At 40.3% G+C, this 26,761-nt stretch overlaps 1 protein-coding gene across 1 annotated transcript in view; it reads right to left on the bottom strand.

The window, feature by feature from the left end:
- Positions 1-1,252: 1,252 nt before the first annotated feature.
- Positions 1,253-26,761, bottom strand: part of SYTL5 (synaptotagmin like 5) — a 49,816-nt gene continuing 24,307 nt past the window's right edge. Inside the window, exons 7-18 of the mRNA XM_063126503.1 lie at positions 24,086-24,242; positions 21,487-21,616; positions 18,980-19,086; positions 17,412-17,504; positions 15,582-15,647; positions 13,321-13,499; positions 11,798-11,900; positions 10,093-10,254; positions 7,726-7,834; positions 6,127-6,262; positions 3,805-4,013; positions 1,253-2,558 (exon numbers count right to left, since the gene is read on the bottom strand). Coding sequence (XP_062982573.1) covers positions 2,416-2,558; positions 3,805-4,013; positions 6,127-6,262; positions 7,726-7,834; positions 10,093-10,254; positions 11,798-11,900; positions 13,321-13,499; positions 15,582-15,647; positions 17,412-17,504; positions 18,980-19,086; positions 21,487-21,616; positions 24,086-24,242 — 1,594 coding nt within the window. The 3' untranslated portion in view covers positions 1,253-2,415. The remainder of the gene's footprint in view (positions 2,559-3,804; positions 4,014-6,126; positions 6,263-7,725; positions 7,835-10,092; positions 10,255-11,797; positions 11,901-13,320; positions 13,500-15,581; positions 15,648-17,411; positions 17,505-18,979; positions 19,087-21,486; positions 21,617-24,085; positions 24,243-26,761) is intronic.

The raw sequence follows: 26,761 nt of genomic DNA, 5'->3' as shown, positions 1-26,761 counted from the left end.
ATCCTACGCATATTTAGACAGAAAAAGTCCTACAATTCCCAGGAATGCTGGGAACTGTAGGACTTTCTTCTGTCTGAGCATGCATGGGATTGTGCCCTGAAATGCAAATCTGAACCTATACACATAGTTTCATCCAAATGGAGTCATACTTAACAGTAGACTCACTGAAATGAATGGGACTTTATTACTAAGTCTGGATCTAACTTAACGAGCCAAGGAAGGCTTGCATATTTTCCCCAAGGCATTCACTTATTTCATAGTAAATAATTGTCCGGACTATTCATTTTAAAAATGAATAGTCCACACAATGGACTTCTACCACTAAATTTCAGAAACCCATAAAGACTGACAATAACAACAACAACAACAATAATAATAATACAGCCCTTTGCAAAAAGACTCTTGCGCGTTTGTTAAACTTTGTTAACTGGGATGTTGTTTCATTATCAATACTTCCACATGTTTCTTTTGTTTTTCATGTTGCTAATCTTTTGACAGTAATGTTTTGAAATAAAACATTTTTAAGTACTATTTTAAAAAACATGACACAGCATGATACAGGTCTATTTAAACCAAAAGCAGAAAAGTTAAAATGTGCCTGTTTTATATTTTTAGGGTTCTACTAGGTGGCTACCATGTTGGTGCAAACCACTTTAATGAATTTCAGGGCAGATTCAATGTTGTCTAACTTAAGTCACTGAACAGAAGAAAAGTTATTCTCAGATGCCTTAAAAACTAGGGATGTGCTCCGCTTCTAATCGGACCGGCGAATTAGAAACGGAGCAGGGCATTGTACCCCACATACAATGACTTGGGGTATCTGGCAAGAGGCATGGAACAGTATGGCCCTCAGCTTTTATTTGAAACTGTTGGAGGTTTGTGCTTTCCTTAGAAGAGCCTGCCAGAAATGCGGTCCAGCACTATTGGCAGCTTCAGTGGTAAAAGCTGGTGTAGCACCAACAATAGCTGATGCTAACAACCAGTCCCACTGATGGCAAATGGGGCCTTCCATCAGGTCAGGACCCTGTTGCCTACTGCTATGAATTGCTCTAAATGACACCATATCCACAAGGAAGCAATTCAAAATAGACATTCTCACTGCAATTAGAGGCTGAGTATGGCCAAAGCTGTACTGCAAATCCCCTTCATGTCACACTTTGACCCTGGAACATGAGTAGCAATGTACTTTAAGGCCTATATAGAAGGTGAATCCTATAACAAAAGGGTGAGGGAACTGGACGTGCACAACTTAAAGAAGGGGATTATGGTGATAATACTAGTTTCAAGTGCTTAAAAGGGTTTTGGGAGGAAGGGGAACCATTGTTCACTCCACCCTAATTTCCTGCAACAGTGAGGTAGATTAATGTTAATTATTAGAAGAAACAACCTCTTAGAACAGTTTTATTATCAAGTGAGGTTGTAGAATCTCTTCCTTTGAAGGTGCTCAAAATGTTGGGTAGGCACTAGTAACCCTTGTTTTAGGGCAAAGAATAGATCATGTGATTGATGCCTCACCACCAAATATGAAGAACATAAATTGTCTCTTCCACTCTGATAGTATCATACCAGTTCTGCAAAAAAAAGTTAAACTTCAATATCTACACAACGAGACATCATACGACAATGACAACCATTTCTTTTGTCTGGTGTCTTCAAGCCTGCACTTCTATAGGAAGTGCTAAACTGTAGTAGATGCATGACTGATGAGATTTATGAGGTTCTTGTCATTTATACGTCAGCAATATTTGCTGGTTTCTAAACCTCCCCAAATAGCAGTTCTGCTAATCAGTAGTAAATGGAGATTTTTTTAACTATTCATTACCAAGCTCACTACTGGGAACCATTGATGGAAATGAACATGCAGAAATTGGAAGGTATAAGTAGATGGAAGTAATTATTTTTGGGAGTTTGCCGACTATTAAACACCCACCCCCATAGCTCATTCCAACCACTAGGGATATTTGAAATGGGCTTATATTAAATGAGCCTAACTCAGACTTTTTGACCCATTTATTATCAGTATGTTTCCTGAAAAAAAGCATGTAGTGATTAATAAATGTGTTAAAATAATCCACACTTAAAGAAGCTGCTTAAATTATGTTTTGTTTGTACATGATTTTAGAAGGCCTCACTCACTCAGCTACTCAGTCACACCAAGGAAATGCAAGCAACTTTGCTGTTTTGAGCTGGGTAAGTTAGAATAATGGTAATAATGCAGATGTAGGAAAGTGCTGAATGCATTTATAATCCATTTTAGGAGATTTAAAGTCCAAGTTGAAGAGTCTTTGTTGTCCCTATTTTACATGTGCAAATTATTACAGAAGGAATTCCATTGCAGAACAGCCTCCATCATATCATACTGTACTTTCATAAACAATATACCTGGGAGTCATTCTTGTTTAAGTCATATTCTTCTTAAAGCCTGCGTTTTCCCATGCTGGATCTTAGCATTAATATGCCTTCCACAGAATCTCCAGGACAGTCAATCATTTTTTGCCAGAGAAGTTGCTCTTCCCCTTGAGAATCCATCCAGTCAACTTCTTTGCCATTACTTAAGCCTAGAAATTAAAAAATGTGAAGATTAGCATATTTGTTGCAATCAGAATAAGATGATTTTAAAAAAATCTACCAAATATATTCTGTCCTATAGTAATTTAAATCTATGTTCCTTCCTTCTAGTTATGAAAAAGGACACGCAGTAATAAAGAGTACACATAGGTTAAACTGTAAAAGAAAAAAGGGACAAAAAATCAAAAATAAATTATTTCTAGTTTAGATATTAAAGTGCAACAGGTGATTTTAAGGATGGTGATTTTAAGTATCTCATTTCCACTTATGGATTAATGGTAAAAACAATGTATCTACATTTACAACATCTACTGTATCAGATTGAAGGCTTCATTTTAAAAGGGCATAGTGTTTAAAATTAGGCTGTGATATCCTGTTTGCCTCCATGTTCGACAGTGACAAAAAGTGAAGCATTTGACTAGAAATAACGTTTTGTCTCCAGTGCCAACTATTCTTGGAAAAAGCTGACCTTTTAAAAAAAAAGCCCTTGGCCTGAATTCTTACAAGGATGGTGTGATTAAAAAATAAGGTCCCTTCAGTTTAGAAACTGCCTGAAAGCCAAATCTAAAAATTCATATTTGGCTTTACATGTCTGTGAAGGAACTTGCATTTGCTGCTGGCACTCACATGTTCCTCTTTCGCACATTATACCAGAAGTGTGAAGAAGCACATCTAGATCAACAATTTCTCTTCTTCTGCTTTCTTGTAACATGTAAATTCATCCTTTGTCTCAATATTAGAGTAACTAATGGAAACCACATGGGATCCCGATGTGCATAGTGGGGAGGTTTGGGAATCTCATGCATATTGGCAGTGTACATCTATTGTATCAGTTCCAGACCCTGGTAGCTTAGAGGGCAATTTTCCAAGTAAACTTCAGACTTATTTATTGTATTTATTATTTTAACCTGCCTTTTAGAGCAAGCTGTCACAAAGTAACTTACAATAAAAATGTTAAAAGCAAAAAATGGAACAAAGTAACTGCATGTAATAAAGCACCAAATAAAATAGAAAGCTTGGTAGAAGAAAAAGGAAGAAGTCTTTAGAATTTGTTTAAAGGCTAAAGGGGAAGGAGGGATTTAATGCTCCCATCCAACAGAAAATTGACTAGTTCTAGAAATGAGAAGTCCAGCATCCTTTTCATTTCACAGTGCTCTTTTGACTTCTGTCCAATAGCTTCCCACCCACCAAGGAGATGCAAGAGACATCCCTATCCAGTGAAATTTCTACTCTTACCAGTTCCAGTACTCAGGCGAACACCTCCCAAGAAGATATTGCTGGCAAGGGACTCTTTGTCCCAGACAGTGAGTTCTACACAGACATTGTGTATTTCTCTAGGATTCAAGCCACTGAAAGTGAAGGTATGGTTCCAGTGGGGATTCACACTCTTTTTTATTACATGGGTTTTGTGTTTGGATGCTTTGTTGTTGTCAGGAAGCAGATACCTAAAAGAGGAGGAAGAAAACAAGAGGTTAATATGGGTTTGTTATGAATGGCACAGTAATTGTAACTGAGAAGAGAGAACTAATAAAATCTAATGAGACAAGGTTAAAACACTGTGGAGAAAGAAAATATTATTATAGCCCAAGGAACTGCTGAGCAGGCTAAAAATGAAGCACTACATTTGTAGATGAAAACAAACCAAGGAATCTCAGATATCGTTATTTTAACAGATCACTGATCTGTAAGAACCAGATTTTCTCACTGCAAGGATCCATTCTGCGGTTCATATCTGGTATGGATGGATGTGCACATGGTGTGGCCCATACATATTTTGTACTGTGTGTATTTCATGCAAGTAGAAAAATGTCTTAAGTGACATTTGTTTATAATACACAAATACACAATACAGAATTATGCTCAAGTTTGCAAAACTCTAATGTCGTAACCATTATATTCACAAATTCCAGTTTCCTAGTAAGGCAGTATTTTCGTAAGAGGGAAGAACCCATTAAGTGTTCTATATATGCACTCAGGAGTCTTGGGTAAATATCAGACCTTCTGATGCTAGCAAGACTTACGGTTAAATTATTGTTCCCCTTCAAGTTATAAAGGAATGGAAGCAATAAAAAGCAACAAGGCATCCTTTAAAAGGATGGAGGTCTTGCCCAAATCAGAATAAAAAAGAAGCAGAAACGCATGTTAGTTGATAATAAGGTGCAAGGGAAAAAACGATTTGATAAGGTAAAAACACTAACAAACGATTTTTTTAAAAAAAAAAACTTTAAATATATTAGAAGTGGGGAAACTAGCCAGTAAGATGGTCAGACCATTATTGAAGATAATTATTGAAGATACACAGATTTCAGAGAAGCTGAATTAATTCTTTACATTAATTATCACGACAGAAGATATTCAGAGAGGCCTTCTGAAGAACTAAGTCAGCAGAGGTGATAGGAGATTCAAGTTCCGGGGTTTACTTGTCAGATTACAAATTTAAAAGTCACTGAATCCAGATGCATATATGCAAGAGTTCTGAAAGAACTTTAAATGTGAAATTGCTGATCTTTTCACAAAAATATTCGACGTCACTAAAATCAGAACAGCAGCAGATTGGAAAGAAGCCAATATAACCCCAAAGAATAAAACAATGGGACTACATTTGTTTTAGTAATGCATTAAAGAACAGGAAGCAGAGGGGAAGAGTAACAATTAACACAATGAAGAAAGCCAAACATGCATTCCCCATGGCCCTGTTTATTTAGTTTATTCATCAATTTGCTGGACTAAGGGTGAACAGTAAGATAGCCAAGCAAATCACAAAGAGCTTCAAACAGATATTTTCAAACTATGCAAACGGGCAACAAAATGGCAAATGAAGTTCAATGAAGTGCAAGTGTAAAGTGCTCCGTGTTGGGGGTGGGGGAAACAGTAACTTCACATGTACGTACTATACAGATGGAGTCTGCACTGGCAATGACTAATCAGAAAACGATCTTGTGGCTATGGTGGATAGCTCAATGAAAAAAACATGAACTCAAGTGTGCAGTAGTAGTGAAAAAGCATGAATTCAAGTGTGTAGTAGTAGTGCATCCCATGCTAATGATGACTAAGCAATAAAACCATAACCAATGGTGTGGCAACATTTTGAATCCTGTGTACAGTTCTGGTTTCCCCATCTTAAAAAGGACCCACCATAAGAGTTGGCAAAGCTGAAGAAAAGGATAACTAAAATGATCAGTCTCCTGGAACCTCTTCCCTACAAGGCAAGTCTAAAATATTTGGGGCTGTTTAGTTTCTAAAAAAAGAGAGAACAGAAGGGTGGGAAAACATGAAAGCTTTATAAAATAATGTTTGGTAGTTTTTATTTATTTTTAAACTGAGCTCCGAATGTGGTAGACCATTCTGCCCCTGTGCCAGCTACAGCAATTGCAAGCATTATATTAGCTCAGCATGGTTCACAGAGCCAGTCACAGTGATGTGCTCCCAGCAACTATATCACCCACCACAATAAAAAAGAAGTATATAATTGGAAAAAAATATGGCCAAATAATTATTATTCATCAAAAACGTCCCATGTGAACTGGCATGCCAAGCAGAAGACATGGGAGAAATTACCCTTTCACAAATGTGTCAGAAGTGCCTCCTGACTTCACAGCCATTAAATTTTTGGCTTCCTTGATGATAACTTCTAATATGCCTCCTGGTGGTAATCGTGAGTTTGCCTTCTTTCCTTTCTTGGAGCTCTTCTTTCCTTTAATAAAAATAAACCAAGGTGAAAAATCTCTACCTACTTCGCGAATCTTTTAAATAACATCCTGCCATCCCAGACTAGAAAGCCATATACACGCACATAAACATGTGTCACAGAAACTAGCAACATACTTCCCTAGAACAGGAAATGACCTATATACTGTGCTCCCTTCATCTCTTAACTAAAAGGATTTCCTCTGCCCAAATAATCTGTTACTCAGCTTTAGCCTCTCACTTACACCAAAACAAATCTTTGTCCATCCCTCCATCTCTTTCAAGGTCATTAACGCAATACATCTCACTATGAGCCCATTCAGAAGACACTGTAAACCATGGTGGTTAAGACAGAAAGCCAGGCCATGTTCAGAAGACACCTTAAACTATGGTTTTAACCATGGTGAAAAAGGTTTTTTGCTTTATTCACTATGGTTAAATTTATTTATTTATTTATTAAATTTATATATCGCCCCATAGCCGAAGCTCTCTGGGCAGTTTACAAAAGTTAAAAACATGGTTTAAGGTGCCTTTTGGACACAGCCTGGCTTTCTGGCTTAACCACCATTGTTAAAGCCATGGTTTAAAGTGTCTTCTGAACAGGGCCTATAAAAAAGATCTATGCACCCAAACACACTCAGATATATATGATGTAGTTTACTAAATAAAGGAGAATGTTTTGAGATGCAGTTGCCAAGTAGCTAGATTCAGCTTCTCCTAAAAGAAAATATCAGCTGTCATAAACAAAGTAAATCGCTGCACAAGTGAATGGCTCAAATACATAATTTTTTAAAATTTATTTGAGCTATCCTCATTTTCAATAAAAGATTGGACAAGGACCATGAAATGGACATCAGAAGCTCTCTATACAGACAAAGCCACACAGACATTTGTACCTCAGTTAATGGGGTACAAAAGCTTTATGTGATGATTGGGGGGAGAGAGAAATTGGAACAAAACCAGTAAAAGATCACAGGATGTATCGTGGATTGCACTCCATCTTTGCAGGAATAGCAGCAGCAGCAGTTCATGCACAAAACTGGATGCATTTTACTTACTTTACAGAAAGGGCAACTGCTTGCCTATTTTCTATAGATATTATTAGCACGTTTCTGAAGTATACTGTATGCAATCAAAATACCAAGATTCCTCAGCCAGCAACAACAAAATTAGATTATAACAAAAGGCTGTGGAACCAACAAACGATAAATCAGGTAAGCTTCATTTAGGAAAACTGACAGCTCTTATCTGCTCCCAAAATGTATATTGCTTGGGCCTTAGTACCACAGAAAAGTAAAACCATCTGTGATTTGAAATTCCTTTAGAGAATGGTAATGAACTGAATACTAGGCAATTCCAATCTTCCACAGCCTAGCAATTTTATGCCTTATGTCTGCACAAGATGGTGGATTTCAATTACCCAGAGAAAAGATTGCCATCAAGTGCTTATCCCATCAATGCTTATTTTACCTTGAATCTCTCCTAGCGGAAGTGTTAGGTTCCTCTCAGGGGGGATGTACCGTAAGACCACTATCAACTCTCCTTTGTACTGGAGGCCAGAATCGGCTACAACCTCCATCTAAAAGGATGAAGCAAAACAGAAGAAATTCTTTCCCCTCCACTTTTTAAAATGTGTAAGACAAACCACACAGATTGTGGTACAAATGTTTTGTAGGTCAGAGATTTGTTGCACATGTGCATGCTTTAAAGTGCATATATAATATAGGCAGAGCAATCCAAGAAGAGGAGGAGAATTTGTGATGACTGAACTGCCACTTCCTATGCCCTATTGGACTTATGCCAGGAGGGTGGAAATTAGTGGAAATTTCTTTGGCCTTTTACAGCCATTTTATAAAAAATCCCTCCCATTTCTCCCAGCAGGAGGGAAAAAAACGATGCCAGCTCCACAGTGACATAGGTTTTCCCCTGTTCCAAGGGTGTGTCAGGGAAATAGAAGGGCTTTGGATCCTGCAGAACCAAAGCCTCCCCAAATCTACCCCAGCATACCCCTATAACACTACTTTTTGCCCTCTTAGCAGAGTTATGATGGTGGAAATCAAAGTTGGCAGATCTTCCAACCGTCATATGGAAGAGGCTTCCCAGGTTGACTTCTTCCGCAGGCCCTCCCAGTAACCATAGAACTGCTTCCCTATGCTTTTTTAAAATTACTCTGGTCCCTGCTGGTGCACATTTTGGTTTTTTCTACACTTTCTATTGCTGCCACTTCAACATGGCAAGAAGGGGTGTTATGGCAGTTTATAACTTGAAGAAAAGGAGCGGAATGGCACAGGTAATTCTCAACATCTTGATAGCGGGGCTCAATTGCAATCTGGGTCCCCTGTTGAAGTTCCAGACTCTGAACAGACATATGGCATTCCACAATTTGTCCTTTATAGTTCAGATTTGTTCAACCTAAGCTCCATGTCAATGTATTGCCTCAGTGAATTTGTTGATTTATGGGGAGAGTTAACAGCTAGGCTTTGGATCTAGTGATATTTAGGAAGTCTACACAGAGAAGAAATGATGACCTGCATTGTTAACAGGGGCATGTCTACACGATTCATTTATCCTGGGGTTGTCCCTGTGTGTTCAAATGACACACAGGGGATCCTGGGGTCAACTGGGGATGACCAGAGCCTTTCCCCACGATAATTGAAACTGGGGATTTCCCAGTTTTCCTGCGGTCCCAGGACAGCCTGGAGGACTGCGGCTGTTGTAGCCAGTGCTCCTCGGTCCTCCCTCTGAGTAAGAGGGCTCTTTCAATGGGCACGGAGCTGCACAGGGTGACTTCGTGCCCAAGGGGGGTGGGGAGCAAATTTGTCATCGCCATGAAGGCTGCCAGCGCTTTTGTTTAAAGTTTTTTATTATTATTATTATTATTATTGTTTACTTACTTTTTTGGAGGATTGAGGCTGAGCAATTGCATGACTAGCTCCTCCTTCCCCCAAAAAACAACCCACCCCACATACGCTGCACCGGACATCCCTCTTTCCTTCCGGGACATCGCCCTGACATATGGAGGATCATGGAAGCCGAAAAGCCTGAGATCCTCCCCCCGAGTCCCAGAAAGCCTGTAAATTTGGCATGCCCCAAGTCTTTCAGCTGGCTTGAGTGGCCAAAATTCTTTACGAACTTAACTACACCAAATCACACAACTAATTATGAAATTTGAGAACTTCCCCCCCCCCCCGACATGCTTTCTACTTCTTAAGCAAATGAGTTTGAGCTGTTCAACAAAAAGTTAGATGTATGTGTCTTCCAGAGAGCAAGGTTCTTTCTTTCCAGGAGACAGACTGCTTTTGCCAATGCAGGCAAATAAAATACCCTAATTGCAAATGTGTGGAATAGGAACGGTCCTTGCCTGTTTGTCCTATAGGTGCATGGAAGGCAGAAGGAAAGATTTCAGAGGTTAGGTTTCAAATACAGCAAGGTAACACCTCCTGTAGCTACTCCCCTGGGCTGCTGGGACAGGGACAAATGGATCTGGGGGAGCTGTAGAAGATGCTGGTTCATGATGCCTGGGAGTCATTTGATGATCGGTCTTTGGGGCTCCTGAACTGTCTTACTCTTGCAATGACTGCTTGTATTTTAAAACCAAAGGCTTATTGGGTCAGATGCAATATTCTCTCACAGTGGCCTGTTCCACACAAAGCAGCACAGAGAATGAGCCAACACTGAAGAGATTTCCAGTAGCCTCATTTGTAAAACGTTGCTTTTCAATTAATAACTAAGTCCAAATTGCAATTCAAAAAGAAACTCATTGATGCAAGCTCAACTCCATAAAATCTAAACATCTTGTTCAGTCAACAGTCCTGCAAATCAACTGGAAATCCTCACCTTGGGCTGAAGCATAAACCATTCATCTGCCTGATTTTCAAAGTTCCAGGAGTCCAAGGGTATCTCCACTTCTCCAAGAAAGCTGTTATGCCCAAATCTGTCATAATGCCAGACAGAAAGCTGCAGGGTTCGGGTCTCAAGCTGTGTATGGCTGATGATATACTATCAAGGGTCAAAAGACCAAAAGGAACATGTTTGTAAAGTAAGGCTTTTAAAGTCCTGGAGCTCTTAGAGTCTTATATTCAGGAAAGTGCCAGCAGCTGATAAATAAGGCACAGAAGAAACATGTTTTCCTGCTACCAGTGTAGACCAAATCAATAAGTGAAGGTTGATATAAGGAAGAGGTCTATAGAATGCAATTGCTGTCCCAAAAACATTTTTGTTGTTTTTGTTGCTCCCTGTCCTGATCAAACAATTACTACCACAGATGGAGCTTCTTTAAAAACATCCCTGCCAAGTTTTTTCCTTAATACAGTGACCTCTCACAACCTGGTGCCCTCCAGACGTTACAGACTTTAACTCCCATCAGTCCCAGCCAGCATGTCCAATGGTCAGGAATGCTGGGAGTTGTAGTCCAAAACATTTGGAGGGAATCAGATTGGGTTGTAATATAGCAATTGAAACAACTGGCTCCTTGCCTCTGCTCACGATTTAAAACTAACAGATAATGAATTATCCAGAAATCAAAACAACAATTTTATATTAAGGGCTATGTTAAGGTCTTTGCCCATTAACTTCTGCAGTGGTTTTATATTTTTAAGCTTTCTTCAGATCATGGAGTCTAGAAGTTTGCTTCTTCTTTGAAGGAAGGCTGAGGATCTCATTGAATGTCAGAAGACTCTGGTAGATTGTTTGGCTAGATTTTGCTCAGTTATGATCATATAACTCCCTAGGGTTATAGGATTATAACTGGTCACAATCTAGCCAAATGTGAACAGCAAAATCCCACATATAGGACTGCTTCTGTTGAAATCTTATTGCCCAACTTTGCCTAGACTGAGATAAATGTTGTTGTGTTGCTTTTAAAGGAAACAATGTTATAATGCAGAGATCAGCAACATGTGGCCCTCCTGACGTTTTGGCCTACAACTCCCATCAGCCTTAGCCAATTGCGAAGGATCATGGGAATTGTAGGACAGAACATCTGGATGGCCAAAAACTGCCCGCCGTTAATATAGTGAAAAGGTTCTAAAAATCTTGACATTGGGGAATTTAAGATTGCGATCAGATTAAGATTTCCCCAGTATTGAATTTTCAATTACAAGAGAGTAGAAGGAAAATAAATGTATTTCTGTAAGCTAGATGTAGAATTGTTAGGAAATGGAACTTGCTCTTAAGATTACAGTCTTAAGATTACAGACCTATTTATATGCTATCTTTTAGACCTAGCATCAGCTGAAAACGCTATTGTAACTTTTATGAGAAAACCCGGTTCTTGACACCTAAAAATGTGTGCAATCAGGGGGAGGAGTAGGCTATCCAAAAGAAAGGAGAGAGAAAATAATTCCTTTTCTAAATCTGTAGTCAGCCCATCATCCTACCCACAAAAGCTCTGTAACACAGATGACAACGGTTTTAACTCAAAAAACACTTTCATTTTTAAAAAGTATTCTTCATTGCTATTCAAGCCCTGTAACCTATCAGATAGTCATAACGGAAATAGGATGATTTTCAATGTCATATATGGCTCTGCCCCAATTCTCACCTTCAGTGTTTCATTGAACTCTGGATTTGTGCTATTGCTTTTGATTTTCGTCTTTCTTTTGCTTTGACGAGACTTGTCCGGCAGGAGGTACGCTTTGACATAGCTGTTGATTAGGTAGCAAATCATTAACAGAAACCAGCAAATACTACCATCCCAGACGCACAGAAAGAGGAAACACTTATGCCATGACTGTAATCTCAAACAAAAACCAAGCCACTTGTGACGCATGAGAAAAATGCATAACTTTTAATAAAATTCAGTGTGTCATGTGTTAAAATTTAGGCCTAGTTCTCTCTGATGTGGTTATCTGGGTAGAGGCTGTATTGCTTCAGATTACAGGTGAATGTTCCATATTAATTTTCAAAAAAAAATCTCTTTGCACAGAAAATTATCATGTAAAGAAGGTTTTGTAGTCTAGCGTCCTCCCTGGCACATCAATTTTCTATGAGGAGGGGGATAATATTTTATGGAGGAACATTCAACATCATGATACGCACACACACCACCGGCTCCCACCCACCAGTAGTCTGTACGGCACAGGCTATAAAACTGTTCTTTAGGCCTTACGCATCAAACCAAGAATCTACAAATATTGGCTTAGCTTTCTACCTCACCTCTATTACTTCTCACCACCAATTCCTCGCTGGCCAAGTCATCTGGCAAATACAGAGGGCTTTGGGAGAGATGGGATTATCTCTAATTTGTGATGGGGTATAGAGAAACAAACACAAAACGTAGGGAGACTTCTGTTGATTTTTGCCATCTCCAAATTTCAGTGCAGTGAAAGGAATCCTCACTTCTCCCCTAAACCCCTCCCCCAGACTTGCCAGAGGGCTTGAGAGAGAGAGGGTGGCCCTTGAGCTAACTTACTCCACCCTCCTCTGGCCTCCTCTCTTGCATGCCTGGAGGAAAATGGAAGCTTCTAACCATAGTTCCTGGTGATATCCAAACCCATGAAACTTGTAATTCGGAAGTTGGACATTATGGAGTACTATGGCCAGTTTAAAAGCTTCTGATCTCTCATTGTTGTATTGAAAGGAGCGAAAGAGGAAAGTGCACAAGCACAAGGCTCACCATGGCTTGGTCACATAGTGGGAAGCTATAGTTTCCCATTTCATCAGAACCAGGCCAGAGTCTTCTCTCCTTTTGAGAATAATCACCTGAAAGAGACTCCTGCCCCTTCTTATAGTTATTCTCTAGTCTGCAGCACAAGTGAGAGAAGACTCCACTTCTTTCCAAAGCCCTCTGGGAGAAATCAAAGACTTGTCTCAGTTGCTGTGAATCTTGGGTAAGATAAGAGAGGGAAAGATTCCTGCTGTTTCTCCCCTTCTGCAAACCAGAACCAGAGCAAATTGTGGGAGGCTATTGCATGTCCTCTTAACCAGAGGGCCGGGAGCATTTGTCCTAGGCAAGTGAATTTGTGGATGACTGTGTATTATGTATTTCTATGTGCAAACTCACAATCAAGGTGGTTTAAGTTACGAATCTAAATAAAAGGTTAAAAGAGAATCTTCTTTGCTTACGGATCTGTTCTTTGCTTCTTTTCATCTGCTATGGCCAAGTTCTTGCATTTTTTTACTAGGATGTTGAGGGCTCCTGTTTTATAGCTGTAGCTAATTTGAAGACAAATTTCACCACTGATCTTCACGTTGCCATAGTCCCCAGTTTCACTATACACACTCATCATACTATTAATGCTAGTCTGAAAAAGAGAAGAAAGAAAGCAATCCATCAAACTTAGTCATATCTTTTATGAGCCATATTTTGAATGTTACAATAACTATTCATCCTGCATCGATGGCCTTGTAGGCCCCTTCCAACTCTACTATTCTATGATTCTATGATCTCCTCTGCCACTGAAAGATCTGACTAAGGAGAACAAGAATGATCAAACAAGTATCATACTACAAGACTGATAAACAACATTGTGCAATATGTCAATAGCACATTTCAATATATGGAATCCCTTTTATATCCATTTTCACTGGGATAGTTGAGAACAGCTACTCATGTGTTATTTGTGATATTTATAACCTGCAGGTCAAGGTGACTTACCCCCACCTTGCACACCCAACCCTGTAAGGATGGTTCTGTTAATACGTCCTAAGATTGCATTCGCTTTAAAAGCAGCCACATGGCACTGGTCGCTCAATTTCAGTTTGTGATTAAGAAACCTAGATCCTTTTTCTCATGTACTGTTGCCAATCCAGGTTTTGCCCATCCTATACCAGTGCCTTTGATTTATTTTTATTTTTTGTACCTAAATGCAGGAGTTTACATTTATCTCTGCTGAAATTCTTCATGTTAGTTCAGCCCAGTGTTTCAGGTCATCAAGATAACATTGACTCTTGATTCTGTCTTCTTTGGTGTTAGCTGTCCTTCCCAGCTTCACATAATCTGCAAATTGGACAAGCATACCCATCTCTCATCCAAGTCTTTTCTAAAGATCTTGAATAGCACAAGGCCTATAGGAGATTGGGGTACTCTATAGTACCCCAGTTGAGACTTCCCTCCAGGTTGACACAAAGCCACAAATGAGCACTCACTGGGTATAGTTGCCCAACCAGCTGTGAAACAACCTAACACTAATATCACCCTGACCACATTGTACCTTCTTGTCAACAAGAATATCATAGGAGGCCTTGTCAGATGCTTTGCTGAAATTCCCATGACCGAAAAGAGTAGTAACTATCAAAAAAGTAGTTAAGACTGATCCAGTATGACTTATTATTTATAAAACCATGCTGGCTCATAGAATCATAGAATAGTAGAGTTGGAAGTGGCCTATAAGGCCATCAAGTCCAACCCCTTGCTCAATGCAGGAATCCACCCTAAAGCATCCCTGACAGATGGTTGTCCAGCTGCCTCTTGAATGCCTCTAGTGTGGGAAAGCCCACAACCTCCCTAGGTAACTGGTTCCATTGTCGTACTGCTCTAATAGTCAGGAAGTTTTTCCTGATGTCCAGCCAGAATCTAACTTCCTGTAACTTGATCCTGGTCCTCCTCTGTGTGACAACCTTTCAAATATTTGAAGAGTGCTATCATGTCTCCCCTCAATCTTCTCTTCTCCAGACTAAACATGCCCAGTTCTTTCAGTCTCTCCTCATAGGGTTTGGTTTCCAGACCCCTGAACATCCTTGTTGCCTTCCTTTGAACACGCTCCAGCTTGTCTGCATCCTTCTTGCTTGCTAGCAATCAAGGCATTCTTTTCAAGATGTTTACAGACTGACTGCTTAATAATCTGTTCTAGAGGTTTGCCTGGTATCAATGTCAGGTTGACCAGTCAGTCTGATATTTCCCAGATATGTCTTCTTCCCCTTTTTGAAGATAGGGACAACATTTGCCTGCCTCCAGTCTTCCCGGTACCCCATTCATTCCCCAAGGATTCATGAAGATTAGAAACAGTGGCTCTGAAATAACATCTACAGGCACCATCGTAACCTTTCTTGTACACTGACAAGCTGGCTAAAAATAAAGAATCCTGTTTGGTTCAGATTCATGTTTAGCATCATACCGTTACCTAATACTTCCTTCTCCGAAGTTTCCTGCAGCAGCTCACAGTGAGGATTGGGCAGTTCCTTAATTTTACTGAAAATGAATTATTCATTTTCAAGGATAGCATGACAATGTTTGAAAAAAATGATTGCTGTTCTTATCATGCAGTGAATTAATAAGGAAATTAGTATCAATTTATAGAAATATGCTTTAGCTATTTATATAAAGGAAACAGAGCAGCAGAACACAAAGGACCCCCTGAATGTGTCAGAAAAGCAAGAAGACTTACAGTATCACCATCTGCTTCTGGAACATTTAAGTAGGTCCATTTCCTGTCAGAACTTGAAGGGGAGTTCTTTAAGAAGAGAAAGGAAAGGAAAGGAGTGGAAAGAATAGCATCAAGTAGCTACCACAGGAATTCAGAAATGCAAGGAAAGGCTTTAGAAAATAAAACGGATGAAGAAATATGGTAATGTAGTGCTTGGTACAGAAAAGACTGCTGATACATAAGTGAGCAGTTATTTTTCTCCTGTAACAATGAATTTGAGATTAGGTTTAGAAAAAGGACTTCTTTCTCACTTGCAACACTACAGGAACACTTCTATGAAGAGAGTTACTTATCGTGAGGCAAATGTTTGTGGCACCTACTTACTAACAAGCCACAATCAGCTTATTTCAATTAACTTTTTAAAAACTGCTTAAAAAGTACGCATTATTCTAAGTTCTGTCTAGATATATTGGAATGATAGTGATTTGGTGTTGTAACAACTACTAACATTTAAATATCCACTCTGTTGTTGACATTGAAAAACGTGCTGCCGGATCACTCGTTTCCAGGTTACGAAGTGATAAGACCCCATTATGCAAGTGGTGGGACTTGCTAGTTCAACACAATCAGCAAGAGTGCAGTGGCCTCATTGGATGCTGCCCATTGTTATCACTACTAAACGACGTTGCTTTTTACTCTTCTTTTTCTTAGAGAGGTTCGCTTGGTGCCTACAGGGTACTCCTTTCGTTGCCAGCTGAAGACCTTTCTATTTTCTCAGTATTTTAACACTTAATTTAACTTAAATTTAAACTTTGCTGTTTTAATTCCATATTTTAACCCATATCAATCTTTGCTGTGTGGTTTTAATCCTGGTTGTGCTTTTTATATTGTATTTTGTATTCATGTTTTTAAATTGTTGGTTGTTTTTATGCTCTTCATGGTTTTAATTTTTGTGAACTGCCCAGAGAGCTTCGGCTATTAGGCGCTATAAAAATGTAATAAATAAATAAATAAAATAAATAAATAAATAAATACTTACACCCAAACTAAATCCTGAAATATATTTTTCTTCAGGATGAATGCATTATATACATACCTCTATCTTTTAAAAAAGCGGTGTGTTTTTTCCTGCTGTCATAGACATAAAACGAACGTGTTTGCTATCTTTAGAGAACAGAAAAATGTATTTATCTTCATAATATGGTTCTCTGGCAACAGTAGCACTGGCTGTATCCCTACATCCATCAATAAGACAATAAGTCATATTTTAATAGGTGCATTATTTCCTGAGTTGGAACAGCTGCTCTAGTTTTGTACATTGATAGAATTCCTAGATTCCTCTGCTGTTTTGGGGCCTTCAATCATTTGTGCTTGTGATGCACAACTTAAAAACCATAGTTTAAGTGCCTCTCCTGCGTGTTGCTGAGGTTTTCTGCTCAAATTGTGGTCTAAGCTCAAGGCTTTTGGGATCTGACACATCAAAAAGAGAGAGAGTTCAGCACATTCTGGAATTGGGTTTCAAGTCATTAGTGGCAAGGGAGTAGTATCAAATGTGGTGTGCGGGTGGACAGCCATTCACTACAGCTGTGAAGAATGGCTGTAACACCTGTGAATGTAAAAATATACAAATGGTAGGGAGTGACATTTTAGAATTCCTACTAAAAAGCAGTACAGATGAAGTTGGAAATCAATCAGCAGATGAATAGAACAGAATAAAAGAAGAATGTATTAAACAGAGAGGAATGAGATGTATGTATCTTATATCAACAGCCTAATACGTTCCAGGGAGAAGCAATACAAGGGAAGCATGTACAATGAGAACGTATATGGGTAGAAGTGGAGAGACCTTACCATTGAGAATCCACTTGCCAAATTGGTCTGCTGCTTGGAGTAGCCAGAGGCCACAATGTCATCAATATCTTCCTCTTCCTCATCCAGGTAATCCTAACAGGAAGAGAAAAAAGTAATAAAGGCATGTCCATCTGGCTAAGTTAGGAAATCAAATGAGCTATTTCAGCATATATGGGGTGCTTTGTGGCAGAGGCCTCTTAGCGCTTCCAATCAGAAGGCACTGGGCAGCACATTTTTCATTAACAAATTTTCTGCAGTAAAAAAACCTGGAAGTAGTGGTGGGAAAAGACAGGAGGGTTAGGAGTGCAAGACGTTGATGTCTGGACACACACACTCCCATAAAATTCTGTGAATGAGACAGGGCAATGGCATGATCAAAGCCTTGTCTTGAAATACCCACGACCTCTGTAGCGCATATACTACTGGAAAGGGGCAGCGTGCTCATCTCCTGCTAATTTACAGAGGCCACTGCAGGAGCAGCATTCATCAGGACCCCCATCCCTGCCCCGCTTGCCAAGAAGAACAGTTCAGTCACTGGGACAGTGACAACACTTTAATTGGAAAACCATTCTAGTCTATTTCACACGAATTTCCTGCAGGTTTAAACTCTTCATTATAGAACACACCCTGAAACAGGGGTGGATAACCTTGGCCTAATTCCATGTGGCCCTCAGCCTAATTTCAAAAACCCTCTGTTGTGATCAGTTCAGACCTCTAGCAAGAGCAACCTGTCCCTTCCCAGGCAGCTTGCTCACACTGTAGCTGCGTTATGGGAAGGGAGGCCAGAGCAGCCCCTCCACTCTGTCTTCAGAGGCAGAGAAAGAACAATCCTCGGGGGTGCACAGAGCTAGGCACAGGACCAATGGTTTTTGTCACACTGCGGACCATAGAAGGGGAGGTGTAACACACATGAATGGGTATCACATAAAGGAAGCCTGTAAACTACATGTACTGACACTGCTACTCACCCACGTGTAGCCAACTTGCTTGCTCAAAATTACTCACAGACACAGTCTTGACCCTTTGTTAGGGCTGTGTCTCTGCTGGCAAAGAACCTGCTACTGGTGGTCTGTGGCAGAGCCAGGGGTGCCCACTGGCTGCTCAGGCTGACCCTGTGTTCCTGCCAGCCAGCTAGGATGCCCTCCTTCGCCCTGCCCATTCCAGCACAGCAGAATAGAGCAGCAATATGTCACCTCCTTCAGCCCTTCTGTGCTTTGCAGAAGTAGCCTAAAGGAAGATGGGTAGGGAGAGGTAATATAGTAAAGTTTGTCCCACCCATAAGCAAAAGATGGAGGCATATAGGTGGGACAAATGAGAACAAAGCAGGACATGGTGCAACAGCACCCTCCCACCCATGTTCCCCAGCAACTGGTGCACACAGGCTTACTGCCTTGAATACTGGAGATAGCACACAACCATCAGGGCTAGTAGCCATTGCATCCAGGAATTAACTTAAATTCAAATTCACTTAAAAAGCAAATTTCTGTTAAGGACTGTAAAATAAAAACAATGTAAAGATGGTCAAATGGTGCTCTCTGATTTAAAGACTGTGATGTGGCTCAACTCACCAGCTCTTGGTCCAATGCTCCAGGTACAGATTTGCTTCTTAAGCTTAAAGTATCCTCATTTCCTTCTGAAAAGGACCCACTGAGATCTATCTCTGATCTGCTGCGATCTGCAAAACAGAAAGGAAAGGAATCAACAAACCCTTTTAAATCTATACAGCAAATAGTAATCCAAGACCATCTTTGATGTGTGCCTGGATGGTACACAAACCATCCCCAGCATCCCACAGCTGTCAGCTTCCTTTCCTTGGCCTCCTCCCTTCTTGAAATAGACAGGGAGGAAATGTCTAGAATCACAGCAAATAATCTCACTGGCGAATTTCAATCCCCCCCCCCCACCATTCTTGCTGTCTTTTGTTTTGGGGAAACCAGACAAAGGAGGAAAAAAGCCTACTGCACATGACTGAGCACTCTGCACTATCATTAAATATACCTATCCCTGCACAGAAATACAGGCGGATCAGACTGGGAGCCCCATCAAGAGCATCTGGATTAAAATAAATGGATTAAAATAAATGGGGCAAGGAATAAAAAGAACATGATAATCGGAGTCTACTACCGACCACCCAATCAAGGAGAAGACGAGGACGAAACTTTTGAGAAACAAATTGCCAGTGTTTCAAGGAAGTGTGATGTAGTAGTGATGGGGGACTTCAATTACCCTGATATCTGTTGGGAGACCAATACTGCCAAAAGCGGCCCTTCCAAGAAATTCCTGACATGTGTGGGTGATAACTTTCTAGTACAGAAAGTGGAGGAAGGAACTAGAGGATTGGCAATCCTTGACTTGATATTGACCAATAGGGATGACTTAGTGGATAAAGTGGCAGTTACAGGAACTCTGGGAGAAAGTGACCACATCATACTTGAATTCTTGATTATGAAGGAGACAAAAGTTGAGTGTAGGCATACACGTACTCTGGATTGTAGGAAAGCTGATTTTAATAAACTCAGAACTATAATAAGTAGTTCTGGGCTCCACAATTCAAGAAGGATGCACACAAGCTGGAGCGTGTTCAGAAGAGGGCAACCAGGATGATCAGAGGTCTGGAAACAAAGCCCTATGAAGAGAGACTGAAAGAACTGGGCATGTTTAGCCTGGAGAAGAGAAGATTGAGGGGAGACATGATAGCACTCTTCAAATACTTAAAAGGTTGTCACACAGAGGAGGGCCAGGATCTCTTCTCGATCCTCCCAGAGTGCAGGACACAGAATAACGGGCTCAAGTTAAAGGAAGCCAGATTCCAGCTGGACATCAGGAAAAACTTCCTGACTGTTAGAGCAGTATGACAATGAAATCAGTTACCTAGGGAGGTTGTGGGCTCTCCCACACTAGAGGCATTCAAGAGGCAGCTGGACAAGCATCTGTCAGGGATGCTTTAGGGTGGATTCCTGCATTGGGCAGGGGGTTGGACTCGATGGCCTTGTAGGCCCCTTCCAACTCTGCTATTCTATGATTCTATGAAATAAAAGGGCTATAAAAATCAACCAAAGAAAAATTATAGCGCCTTGCATCCACTTGCTATAGGAATAAATATGATTAAATCAATGGCGCATGCTGGTAAAGGTTATTATTTGCAGATGCTTACAAGTAGTAACTTGATATTTATTTTTAAAAGTTATCAGAACAGACACATATATTTTGATTTTTGAGATGCATTTGCTTCAATCAGGACTCCCCTCCTTTATGAAGAAGGTCCCTTGGTTCTCTGCCATCTCCGTTTAAAAAGATCAGGCAGAAGGTAACCTCTGCCTCAAAAGCCAGCACCCGTCAGATGAGCAAATAGACCTGGCCTAAAGTCAGTTCTTATGTTTCTAACAATAGAAATGAGGGCAACTCCTTCCATAAGAGAAAACACTGGAAGGAAAGTGTCAGGATCAGGGGAAGGTGTTTCAAGGGGTCAATTGGACTCAGGATCAGAAGAAGAAGAACCAGGAATTTACCAGAAAACACAAGAAGCAGGGAGGAGATTCTCCAAGACGCTTCAGGAGTCAAGGATGAATCTTCCCACGAGCTTATCATGGAGAATGCAGACGGCTCAGAGACCATTCCCCCTCACCCCCCAAGAACTCAAGCCTCTGTCTGAGGGAGAGGGGACATTGGAGTTGACAGATCCCAGAGTATGCCACAGGGCCAAGCGGGCAGAGTTGAGAGGATGTGGGGGGTAGTCTCTTAGGATAGCGGCTCACAACAGGCTCCTTCCAAAAGGCCCTCCCTGAGTTAAACTGCCTGTTGGATTGTAGGTAATAGTCCTGCTTTAGTTGAAGGCAACTGCTTAGCTTTGTAGGCCAAATTAGGTTTAGAGGATAGCTCCTAGCATTCACACTCCCATCAGGTGTGAAGAGATGTTTATTTGTTGAATAAAGCTTTGTGGATTACACAGCAGACATCTTTATTGTCTCACATCAACGGGAGGGCTTGGAATCACCCAGAAAGGCAGTCGAAAAGATGGCAGGGGAAAGTGGTAGCAATGGGAAATGTATTAAAACCCGCTAACAAAAAAGCTTACCAGATGCAAGAGAGGTCCTAGAAACTGCAATGGAGGGTGGTCGAGATGTCTTCCCCCGATGCCTTTTTGCCAAATCTGCAGGTATACTTTCACTTGCAGGCATTGTAAGGCCATTTTCCAATCCAGGATCCTGCCCAATGTTAGGTAGGAAGGTAGATAAATTCCACATTGTACACTAGATAAAGCTCATGTGCAAAGGCTAATGGTTTACCCCCACTAAAACTGTCCTATGGCAGTTCTATATGCTGGCAATACCATATTGAACTTTATGCTAATAAAGCAAACTTCCCCTACCATCCATCTGTTTGTTTTCTCTATATCTGTAAAGAACATTAGCATACCACTGCCTATCCTTATTCATAATTCTCATTAAACAATCTGATTTGCTTGAGTGAGACAATAAATACAAATAAATTGCTGTATTCCCCAACTGGAAGAACATCCTGCAGTGCTATGGAAAGCAAGAAATAAAATTAAAAGACGATTGCATCAGAGGAAAGATGAGACAATTTATCAGTAATTGCCATATTTACCAGATTGCTATACATAATAAGCAGAGTTAAATATCAGTGTCTGAGGCAAGTCTGCAGGGTTTGGGCAGCCAGGAGAAAAAAATGCCATCTGCAAAATATTTTTGCAAATGTGTCCAATTTCTCCTAAGTCTTCATCATGTCTGCTAATATGTTCATACAACAGTCAGTGCCCCTATACTGAAAACTTGAATCAGATTTGATTTGATATCTGATTACTAGACTGTGAACCAATTTAATCATTAGATTTGGTGCAGGTTACTCATTAGATCTCTCGACAAATGCAGATTTATTCAAAGAAATAAAATGACTTGCCAAAAAATTCAGAGGGCCGAACAAAATATAGGCCCAGCCACATAGAAATACAGGGTGGGCCCCCCAATTTTAAAAACAAGACTGTGAGGATGAAGGAAAATTAACTCCCCACCCCCACCCCACACACTGCCCTTCTCTCCAGGTTCTTTTCTCTCTGCGTGAGCTGTAATACCAGAAGTGGCACTGGATGAGAGAAAGTACTTGGGAAGATGGGGCTGCAGGCAGGTAAGCCATAGGAGAGGGGAGTCGGCACCCATGTGCTCTTTTTGATCTTAACAATGGGTGCTACCTCCCACCCCTCTTTCTGCATGATTGAAGCACTCCTGTGCTTAACAGACACATAAATGCTTCCGTTATATTTAGCTTGGCTCGAAAAGACAGGAGTAAAACAAGAATGTATCTGATGCCCAACATGATATACAGAAATACTGTTTTATTGTTTAAAGCTAAGCATTGTCCTGATTTGCATGTCAACAAGCCATTTCTATTTTTAATCAAAAACCCAGAAACCCAACAACAAACCACGGGTTAACTGGGTTGTTTCACTCAAGAAACAGTAGATTTACATCATAGCAGCAATTCCTAGGTTGTTTAACCCAGGAATTGCAGGGGACAAGTGGTGTGTGCGAGCCATTTCTGCTTTTAATCAACAACCCAGGAACCCAGTGATGTTCCAACTAGGTCACTCTCTCATTCAGGATATCTTTTAAAACCGTAAGACTATATAAGAAACACTTAGGCTTTTAACCTACTTTTCTCACCCTTTATTTCCCTTACTATGGATGGCAATAATGAGCTACTCCACAATGTTCTTAAAACAAATGAGAAAAGAGCAGCTTCAGACATTGTTGAAAGGAGTGTTGCAGGAAGTACAAGCTGCTTGCATTTTGTTTCCTGTGTTTCTCTGTATTGCCTGAAGTTGAACTGGCACATCATCCCTGGAGGGGACCCCATGGCTAACAGGGGTGGGTGGGGAGAGAATCACCACAGATGAATTAAAACCCACAATTGCAACAGGCTGTGTTGGTTGTGTGAATGATCACCAAATATAAAGTAAATTTAAGAAACTTTGGTTACTATCCTGATGTATTAAAGTCAGTGTGAGTTTGGTGACTAGTATCTACAGAAGCCAAACTGTAGATACTAGGTTTATCAGGCTTAGCAGATAGATTATTAGATTTAGACCAGAGGAACCTGAGTTCAAAGCCTGGCTCATCCATAAATCTCTCTAGGTGGCCTTAGTCAAGTCATCATCTTTCAGCTGAAACAGTCTAGCAAGGTAGTTGTGAGAATAAAACGGGATAGCCCCAGGTTCTCCCCTTATTAAGATTAGAGACTTACTCTTCTGAATTCCAAGAATAAACACCATTTCCCCATATATATATATATATATATATATATATATATATATAGTGACTAAGGCCTAGCTCTCACCAAGACAGTAAACCTATGTGTCTAGGCTGTGCTAGCTCAGATTGCAGATGGGAGCTCACATGCTTGATTGCTCCTCCATGCAAAAAATCCCTGCACACAGAAACTAGCATGTCAGGGAGAAAGCTAGTCTAGAACTTTTCACCCTGTATTTGGTTTTCTATAAGCAGGGAGGGTGGGAGGTTGTATAGGGTCCAGCTGCATCATGTGAGCCAAAACCTGCAGTGTGACGTGCCACATAACAGATAGCTTTGCCTCAGTGAAAATTGGACCCATCTTTTAACTCTGGGTTTGTTTTTCCCTTTTGGCATTAGTACACTTACCCTATGGTAGTCAATGGTCATGCTGCGTGTGCTGAGTGCTGGTGACCTTGGATGGACTGGAGTAGAGGCATTGCTTCGGTTCACAGTACCCACTGTCCCTTTCAAGCTCCCGGGCATGTCCTTCAGGTCACTGCTGTCCAGTGAAACAGTGCTCCCCCTAAGGCAACAATACCAAACAACCTTTCATCTTTGTACAGCTAAAACAGCACAGAAAAAAGAAAAGAAGAAAAAGTGTTCTACCTAGAAACACATCCAAGAAGGTGACCCACCATTAGCTTCAAATCTTACACGGTACACGGTATTATTTAAGAAGCGCCAAGGTTACACAAAGCAATTTTAACCTATTGTTCACCTGGGCTTCAATCACACCACTCAGCCAATCTAGTTATGTCTCTGAAGTAAAAAAAAGCAATAAAAATAAATAACAATCCAACTGAAATGGCAACCTAGCCACCTAAGTTACCTCACAAATTGAATCTTCTATCTCCCCACCTTTCTGAAACAGCTATTCAATGGGTTGTAGCCATTAATTTTCTTTCCAGAGAAACCAGAGCCAATCAAGCACCTGCCTTTTTGTTTAGCAAGGTGTTAGTGTTTTCAGGCATTAAAATTGGCTTAGAGAAGCCCCATGTTTTTTAAAAAAGCAGTGAAATGGTTTTACAATTGTTTAAATTTTTGCATAAACACATACATATACTGCCTTTCCAAAGGGAAACGCTATTGTTTCTTTGCTGCTTTTTTCTCCTCTGCTTCTCCCCACGAGCATTTTATTCCCATTTTTCTAGCATTATGTCAATTAAGACACCATCATAGGGTGACCATATGAAAAGGAGTACAGGGCTCCTATATCTTTAACAGTTGTATTGAAAGGTGTCATTCGTATGCATACAGCAAACTGGTAAAAAGCCCTCTTTATCACAACAGTTAAAGCTGCAGGAGCCCTGCCCTCTTTTGTATCTGGTCACGCTAATATAGCTCCTATGTATACTATGTAGTTCCACCCTCAATATCACTTAATATTACTTAAAGCTGACGAACAGGCCTTCATGGGGCAAGCTGCCTTGTGCAGCAGTTTGCAGATTGGCCACATGGTGTGGCATTATTGTTCTAACAGGGTTTTCAGAGACCTCCAGGGACAATTGCCATTACGGGGACATCTGAGATCCTGCAGGGCTGTTCAGCTGCTCCAAATATGTCCATCTGTCTGCTCTTTCCCCAAGAGGAGCAAAGCTTGAATCTGCCCAATTTATCTCAAGTTAATGATTGCCCAACCTGAATTGCCTTCCAATAAGTGCCCAATTTGGATTTCTCAAGACATTTCAAATGTACACATTTTTGACCGCTGTACTTTAACTAAATAATTTGTGTTCAAGATTTAAGAAAGCAAATCTATTTTTAATATTCAGCAGTGGGACTTTGAAAATTGCCACTGATATAGTAACGTCACTATTTGCCACGGAGACAAAGGAAATATATTATATGTATATTTAACTTGTCTGACATTTTACTTAAAAACACATCACTGTCTAAGCAATCTTTCTGGTTTTTTGGCAATTCCATTCATGCTAGAAATGATATCTGAATTACACCTTTGCTTGGTTGATCCTGTCATATCATGTTCTGATTAACTGCTACAACAATGACAATGTTTTAGAGAAATAGAGGGATGGAGAAATCATATCAGTGACAATGGTTTACATCCTCTAGGAAATTAATACATCACATCTAGGGCAAAAACAGACATTGGGACTGCTCACACAACACAACAGCCTACTAAGGGTTATCTAACCCATGGTGAGGCTACAGCATGTGTGTGGGGGCTGCCGTTTTGAATACACAGCTCGGGGGTTGTTGTTTCATGCAAATTTGGCAAGGTCTGTTTTAGGGCTATTTAACCCTCACATACCCCATTCACATGACACAACAACCCCCAAGCAGGGGTTATGTATTCAAAATTGAAGCTGCATGCATCCTGCACAAGCTGCACATGGCCTTATCATGGGTTAGATAACCCACGGTGGGCTGTCGTGTCATGCAAAAGGCCAGATCACATGAATTGTGCAGCTTGCAGCCATATCAGGCAATTTTTAAAAATTTAATCCCAGGTGTTTGGGACGGGGGAGATTTTCATAGGGATCACAGCATGCAGGAAGGAAAGAGGTAGGAAGCAATCCTATAACCCAGCCTTCTGCAACTGGGTGCTGCCCAGCTTGCATAAACCCCTGGCAACATGGCCATGGTAAAGAATGATGGGAGCTGTAGTCCAAAACATCTGGACGACACCTGGGAGTAAGTCTCACTGAACTCAGGGGTACTTGCATCTGAATAGATATTAATTTTACTTCTGCAGGTATTGCTGTGGTGTTACCTCTGCTGCTGGTGGTCCATAGAATCATGATGTTAGCCATGGCATAACAAGCCCTTTCTTGAAATGTGTTTCAAATTTTATTTTTATTATTTATTTATTTATTTATTATTACATTTTTATACTGCCCAATAGCTGAAGCTCTCTGGGCGGTTCACAAAAGTTAAAATCATGAAGAGCATAAAAACAGCCAACAATCTAAAAACACAAATACAAAATACAATATAAAAAGCACAACCAGGATAAAACCACACAGCAAAAATTGATATAGATTAAAATATGGAATTAAAACAGCAAAGTTTAAATTTAAG

Source organism: Elgaria multicarinata, chromosome 5 (assembly GCF_023053635.1).
Source record: "Elgaria multicarinata webbii isolate HBS135686 ecotype San Diego chromosome 5, rElgMul1.1.pri, whole genome shotgun sequence".
Taxonomy (NCBI): Eukaryota; Metazoa; Chordata; class Lepidosauria; order Squamata; family Anguidae; genus Elgaria; species Elgaria multicarinata.
The sequence above is the reverse complement of the archived record's forward strand: the minus strand, read 5'-3'. Positions and strand labels throughout refer to the sequence as shown.